This window comes from Xylocopa sonorina, chromosome 1 (genome assembly GCF_050948175.1).
Source record: "Xylocopa sonorina isolate GNS202 chromosome 1, iyXylSono1_principal, whole genome shotgun sequence".
Lineage (NCBI taxonomy): Eukaryota > Metazoa > Arthropoda > Insecta > Hymenoptera > Apidae > Xylocopa > Xylocopa sonorina.
Window position 1 is genome coordinate 17,161,581 of NC_135193.1, and position 6,651 is coordinate 17,168,231.

A 6,651-nucleotide genomic window follows, 5' to 3' on the forward strand; every position below is an offset into this window, starting at 1 on the left:
CCGATCCACGTGATTCCATGCAATTAAAATTTCGCTGCGCTAACCGGTGACGTTGGTAAACGTACAATCGTACAAATGGGAGGAAACACGTGACAATGATTATCCAATGGGAATTGACTCTATTTAGCGGGCTATAGATCGTATCTGATAGAGTCATTTCTCATTGGCCGCAAGCACGGCCGAATGCCCTAATTTCCCCTGCATGGCTGCGAACGTTTATTTTATTATCACCGCGTCGGATTCAGCTACGTTTCAGAGTTCCGGAACAATGCAATTATATCCACGGCTTTCCACCTTTGCAAGGTTTGTCGGTCAGATTAAAGAAAAGGCGTTTGTAATCGGCGACGATGTTCTCGCGATCCGTATCCTCGACGATGACCACTTCGTCGTCGTGTTCGATAGCTATATCGATATCCGGTTCCGCCCTCGCGTAGAATATGTAAGGCAGAGGTTCGTCCGCGCGTGCACAGTCCCTCACAAGATCGGACACCTCTGCTTCGCTTTCATACGTTTTTACGGATGCTTGGCTGTTACTCGTTTTTGCGAACTCGTTCGCCTCGCTCGTCTCCTCTGTTGATCTCTTCGCCGTCTATAAAAAAAATGACAACGTCCGCAAAAATACGAAACGCTCGTTCGTGCAGTCCCGCGGCGTGAGATACCCAAGTAGCAAGAAGTTCCGTCGAAGATAAACCCAAGCGTATACTTCGAGCGCGCCTCCCGTTCATTAATCTACCGTTTCGATAACGATCGAGCGTTACATCGATACCCCGATATCCACCGAGAATACCGATATCGAACGAGAGCGTATAACCGAGAATTAAACGGCTCTTAATGACGACGATGATGATAAATCGATCGCGATTCGAGTGGCGAAACGGCGAGAGAAATTATTGAAAGAAAAAAAAAAAGCAGTCACGAGCCTGGATCGTTCGTTATCGGGTGTTTTCCGTCGGATAATCAGGCTCGTTGTTAAGAATGAACCCCGGCTATCGAGAGGGAAAGTTTCAAAAAATACTTCATCCGGTACTTGTCGAGCTTTCGTTGATCGTATCAATAGAGCGAAAGGCGGCGAAAAGGATAAAAAGATGGAATTGTTTAATTGCGCGAATTAGCTCATCGACCACTGATTAAAATGCCTGTTCGTAATCGCGCGAACGACCGAGTCCGTTTCCCTTTAACGAACCACCGACTGCTCCCTCGCGTTGGTAAATAAAAGAGAAAGAATCCCGTCCGCTTTTCCGCCCTCCGCCCCCTGTCTCACTCGGATATCAAACGAACGCGAACAAGGGATCGCCTCGTTCTGGTATTTGTAAAAAGGCGGGCAAAAATCGTTGCGAGAGAACTTCTTGCTTAGCCGGGGGCGTTCTGTGGCTTCAGTCCCCCTGTAATTTATAAAATTCAACCTCTGTGTCCGGCCGTCTGACCATTGCGGGCTCTTTCTACTTGCCGGGCAAAAAACCTTCCGCGCTGCTGTTTCCTTTACCGCTCCCTCGCCCACCCTCGCCCCTTCTCGCGTTCCTGTACCGCGTCATCCCTTCCGAAGCTCGAAACTTCGACAAAAAAAAAAAAAAAGAAATGAAAAATAAAGCAAAACGCGGAAAAAAGCAAACGTCCGAGTCGCGGAATGAACAATACAAATTGAAAGCAACAAGGGTACGTGTTTGCGAAACTTGAAGCATAAAGAAGCGCCGAGTAAATACAACAATATATACGAGGGGAGCGAGCCCGTATCCCCTCGTGTTAAAACAGCGGTAACCGATCGTACGACTCTTTGTGCCCGATGGATCCGCGCTTTTTTCATTAGAGCAAGACCAAAGCGCTCGTTCGCGCGAACAGTCGAACATCGGATCGAACTGTCAAACAAGTCTGAACGAGGACCTCGTGGCAGCGGGGGATCAAGTTGAACCTGTGACTAGTGGTAAACATACCCCTTCTTCCGCTGCTGGTGACTCCTCTGTCGTCTCATTAGCTGAATTTCCCGGATTCGGCGGCGGAACATCGACCGCCTCCTCCTCGTCCACGATAGTTATCGACGACGGAGGAACGGCTTCCTCCGTGGTCGGAGCTGACTTTCCCCTGGCTTTCCTGGCAGGTTTCTTGCGTCTCGATCTCCTTGCAGCACGCGAGCGTTTGACGATCACCGGTTTCGGGCAAGGCGGCTTCTTCGTTCGTCCCTGTTCGTCCTTCCCTTGAACTCTGTACGTGGCCATCACCATTCTACATCCGACTGCCTTGATCGCCTGCCAAACGAAACGTTCCCCTCTGAACGAGGACAGAAAACGAAAAAGGGGTCGCGATTCGTGTCGCGCGATCGTTACCTGATCCGCAGTCTCCTTCCAATGCTTGTAGTAGGACCTGTAGACGGTCGCCTCGTGCGTGAACTTCTTCAGGAACTGCCTCATCTCCTCCTCGCTCTCAGGCAGCGGTAATCGCTGCAAGGAAACTCCCTCTTTTTTTCTAACAGTTTACGGCGTGTAAATGAAAGTTTGGAAGTTAGGGGGCGAGGAGGGTGCTCCCCACGGGGAGGAAACTGGAAAGTTTCGAGGCAGACTCCTCGCTCGTAAGATTGGACTGATCCTTACGAGATTGCGGGGACCGGACGCGATAAAGCTACGCGACTGTTATCTTTAATAACACCAGAGGAAGTTCTTACCTCGAACGGCGCCTCGTCCACCGCGTCCTCTATCCCCAAATGTACCCATGGCGCGCCTATAGGCCACATCCCTGTCGCGTCTTCCACCCCGTTTTCACCCTCGTCCTCGGCCGCCAGCGGTACTTTCGATTTCTCCGAAGCTACGACCGTCGCATCTGTTGCTTGTCCGTTCATGGAGATTTCCCTTTTTGCCACCGAAGTTTCTGCGACAACGACGCCTTCGTCGGGCAAATAATCCCCGCGGTTTAATCGAGTGTTAATAATCGCCGGGCGAGCGCGGAGCGAACTTTTTACGCGGCCACGCTCGGAGACTCGGCACTCGTCTTAATTAAATCGCCACGGGACTTTTGTCACGTTTGCTCGCAGTGGCGAAAAAACTCTCGACCGCCAGCGGCGCTTCGTCCCGTTTCGAGCTCGAGCCACAGCGAAACTTTCTGCTCGCCGTCGAAACAGTTTATTGCGGACGCGATGCAAAATGGCGCAAAAGACGCGGGATTAGTTATTAAATGTGAGAAACTTCGAGATAGGACTATCCCCCCCCCCCCCCTCGAATGTGCAGCTTTGCCAGAGCATCCTTCGCGAGGTCGTAAAATCTGTTTAGGCTAACGTGAAAGCATTACGCGATATACTTGGCCCCGCGGTGACACTACCCGTACTTTTCGATTTATTTCGTGATAAGTGCAATACCAGGACGCTATAGTAAAGAGTTTGAGACGAAATTACGATTTCTTATTGCTTCTCTCGCTGTGATTCACCCCTGTGTTTCATGTACCGCTGCTTCAAAAGCGAATGGGAGAAACGGGAGAACGGTAACCGCGGAGGAACTCGATTAAATCATTCTTTTCTCACCTGGGTGGACGTCGCCAGCCTCACCCGGAATGTCCACTTGATCCTCCGCGACATCGTTCGGAATTTCCGCTTGATCCACCGCAGACACGCTCAAAATTTCCGCTGAATCCACTTCGCTCTGAATTACTTCCAGCTGACTCTTCTGAGGAGAGGAAAATTTTCAAAGGTCATCGATAGGATTTTCTACGAATTTTCAATCTATCGCCAGGAACTGACACGCGTGAGCAGAAAAAAAATTGTACAAATACGTAGTTATTAATTTTTTGAGCATCTAGGTCCGTAGCAAGGATAAGCTGATAAATTTGTAAAACAACGCGGAAGATTTTTCTTGCGGTACCCGTCGCTTCAAGAACAAGAAGGGTCGGACGAGGGTTGAAAAATTACTTTCCAGTGTACCGAACGCCTCTTCTTTCAATCTCGTGATGTAATTCCATTAGAACTCGCAAATAATCAGTCGTTAGACGCGCGTGGTTCCCCGAGGCCAATAAAAAAATTCTCCTTCGGTACAGTTTGAAGATCGTGGAACTTTAAACGCCCGGGTACTGATAAGAATTTCGAAGGTGTTTCGTGACCAGGACTTTTATTACGAGAAAGGAGAAGAAATGTGATTTATAACGGAGGACAGAGTGGCGAAGGAGCAAAAGAAAGAGCACGTCGGTACACCCTGGCACGAATCGCGCTAAAGTTTGGCCCGTGCAAACAGAGCACCGAGCGATTAATGCATATTAAATGGAAAATTAAACTCTCTTATCTTCTTCACCGCCTGGCGAAGGGCGAGAAAAACGTAAGACGGTTCTCTTTCCTCCAGCCGTATAAATCGCCCGGCGGACAGTTTAAAATTACGCGGCAAATACATTTTTTCGGCTAGAACGTCCGCGAGATCGATCAACGGAGTCAATATTGCTCGATTTCGCAGGACTTTACAGCGAAACCGTGAGGGTCGCCCATTTTTCTCATTGATCTACGACGTAATTGTAATACGTTCCCCGTGACCCTGATTTCCTCGACAGCGGTTACTTTTATTAAACTAAGAACTGGCCGATTGCGCTCTCGACTAAATATATTACAGTCCCAGGATTGATCGTCCATCCACAGCCGCTTCGTTTCGACCGACTTCACCCCCGCCGAAGGTCGACCGCCTCCGCGAGCCGACGGAGCAACGATGCGTGGGCGACGCCTTCGCGTCGAGACGCTTCGTCTCGTTTCTCTCTTTCTTTCCACTTTTCCCGTCTGCCTAAGTCACTGGCACTGGGCTGAGGGAGGGGCGCGATAGGCGGGAGAGATTTAAACGCGTTCCCTCGGCGCCGTGGCGTGCGGAATCGCATATAAATCTCCGCGGATGGAGTGAAAAAGTGCGGCTAACACCTGAGCACCACGGACAGGGGTGTGCGTGGAACGCGTCGCCCTTCGGTTTTCGCGGTGCTCAAGGTTAACCGACCACTGGATGCGAAGATACTTCGGCTATTCCCAGCGGGCCGCGTAAATCATGCTGCTCGCGCGTCAACGTCGGTGAAACGCACCGCGCGAGGAAGCTGCGACGAAATGAAATCTCTCGCGCTTAAACGACCCACCCGGAGACCGAGTCGCGGCTCCGCGACAGAGGAAATTGGAAAATTTAATAGTCGACGATATCGCGGGGGAAGCATGAAATTTTCAACAGCTCCGTCATCCTCGCTCATACCCGCTGATGGAAAAACACAAGTTCCCATCGAGTCTATGAATTTTCATCGGCGAAGTCTCGTGTACTTTACCATCAATCTCCACCGGGCTCGTCACTTGTCTGTTTCAATGGAAACGCGGCGATTAAAGCTTGGGAATTTACGTTGGAATTTCCGTAATCGTTACCGCTCGATCTGCTGGGAACTGTTCGAAAGCTGTTCTAGTCGTCTCTAATTCCGCAAGAGGTTGACCCGACTGCTTGCACTCGATTGCGCATACTTTCGAAATATAAATGCGAATCGTCGAGCGTGTCGTGCAGTGTAGATAGAACGTAGAGACGAGAGATGGGTCTCTTTCTACCTGGTCCGTGATGAAACTCACCTCTTTAGGTTGGCTCGAGGCTTTTTCCATTGCGCGCAGTTGTTCCGCGAGTCGCGTAACGAGATCGATGTGAGCACGTAACCATCTCTGCCATTCGTCGGCTAAGTCACCGATCATCGTAAGCCAAATCGACCAGACACGCAACTCCTCCGATGCCACTGCGTACAACCTTTCCATCGACTTCACCGCGTCCCTGTCGCGTTTCAATGCGCTCGATCAATCCGATTGTCCTAACGGCTACTTCGCTTTTCTACAATTTATTCTCAACCGAATCGTGGAGAAATATTAGTCCACGTGCGGTACTTTTCGCGCACCCGTTGCGAAATATCTCTGCAGAGAGTTATTTCGTGGTTATTCGCGAAACTTGCGCGCGAGCTCAGTTGCAATCGAGTCAAATTAAGTTATAAACATAAGGCGAGATGACAAGTATGAAGCTAATATACACGTCGATGATGCCAACGGTTGAGAATAACTAAATTGTCGAATTAGCAGTATTTATAGAGACACCTCGGAATGTCTAACGCTTTCGTAAATGGCAAGTGCTCCCAAATATTTACTATGTTCTGATCGAAAATAATCGACGTGTCAACATAATGCGAAACGATACAGAGACGAACGATGCACGATCGATTAGACGGGCCGATAAAACGATTACACTGAACATTACGTAATTGAAAAAGAAAATTACTAGAAAATCGGCGAATGTCCGCGGTAATTTCCTGTTTCCCCCGACGGCCTCGATTTGCGTCACGCGGCCTACACGTCGGACTAAAATTACGTATCCAGTGATCATTAAACTATTTCGAGATCGAAATCACGAGCAACGCGTTCGAACGTCACTTTCCCCACGGCGGCGTTTTTCTAACCGGTCGAAGTTTAAATTCGCGGATACAAAATAAAACGTGTCGGATTTATGCGTGCCGCGGGACTGTATACATCCACGCGTTCTCCCTCCCCAAGACAAGTCGGAAATCTAAATACACAACAACGCGAAACATTCCTCGCGTGGGTGTTAAAAGGAGATTTCTTTATGTAAACGAATTACTTACGGCTTCGACTTGACCGTCCGGATTTCTTCAACTTCCTCCAACGGCGATTCTTGGTCCTCC

General features: G+C 49.5%; 1 protein-coding gene across 1 annotated transcript; it reads right to left on the reverse strand.

The window, feature by feature from the left end:
• Positions 1–274: 274 nt before the first annotated feature.
• LOC143426258 (uncharacterized) lies at positions 275–6,651 on the reverse strand. Its single transcript, XM_076899608.1, has 7 exons — positions 6,592–6,651; positions 5,543–5,735; positions 3,503–3,644; positions 2,654–2,856; positions 2,319–2,432; positions 1,929–2,240; positions 275–589 (listed from the first exon to the last, which is right to left on the reverse strand). Exons 2-7 carry the CDS (start codon positions 5,717–5,719, stop codon positions 275–277), a joined length of 1,263 nt encoding a protein of 420 aa, XP_076755723.1. The 5' UTR covers positions 5,720–5,735; positions 6,592–6,651.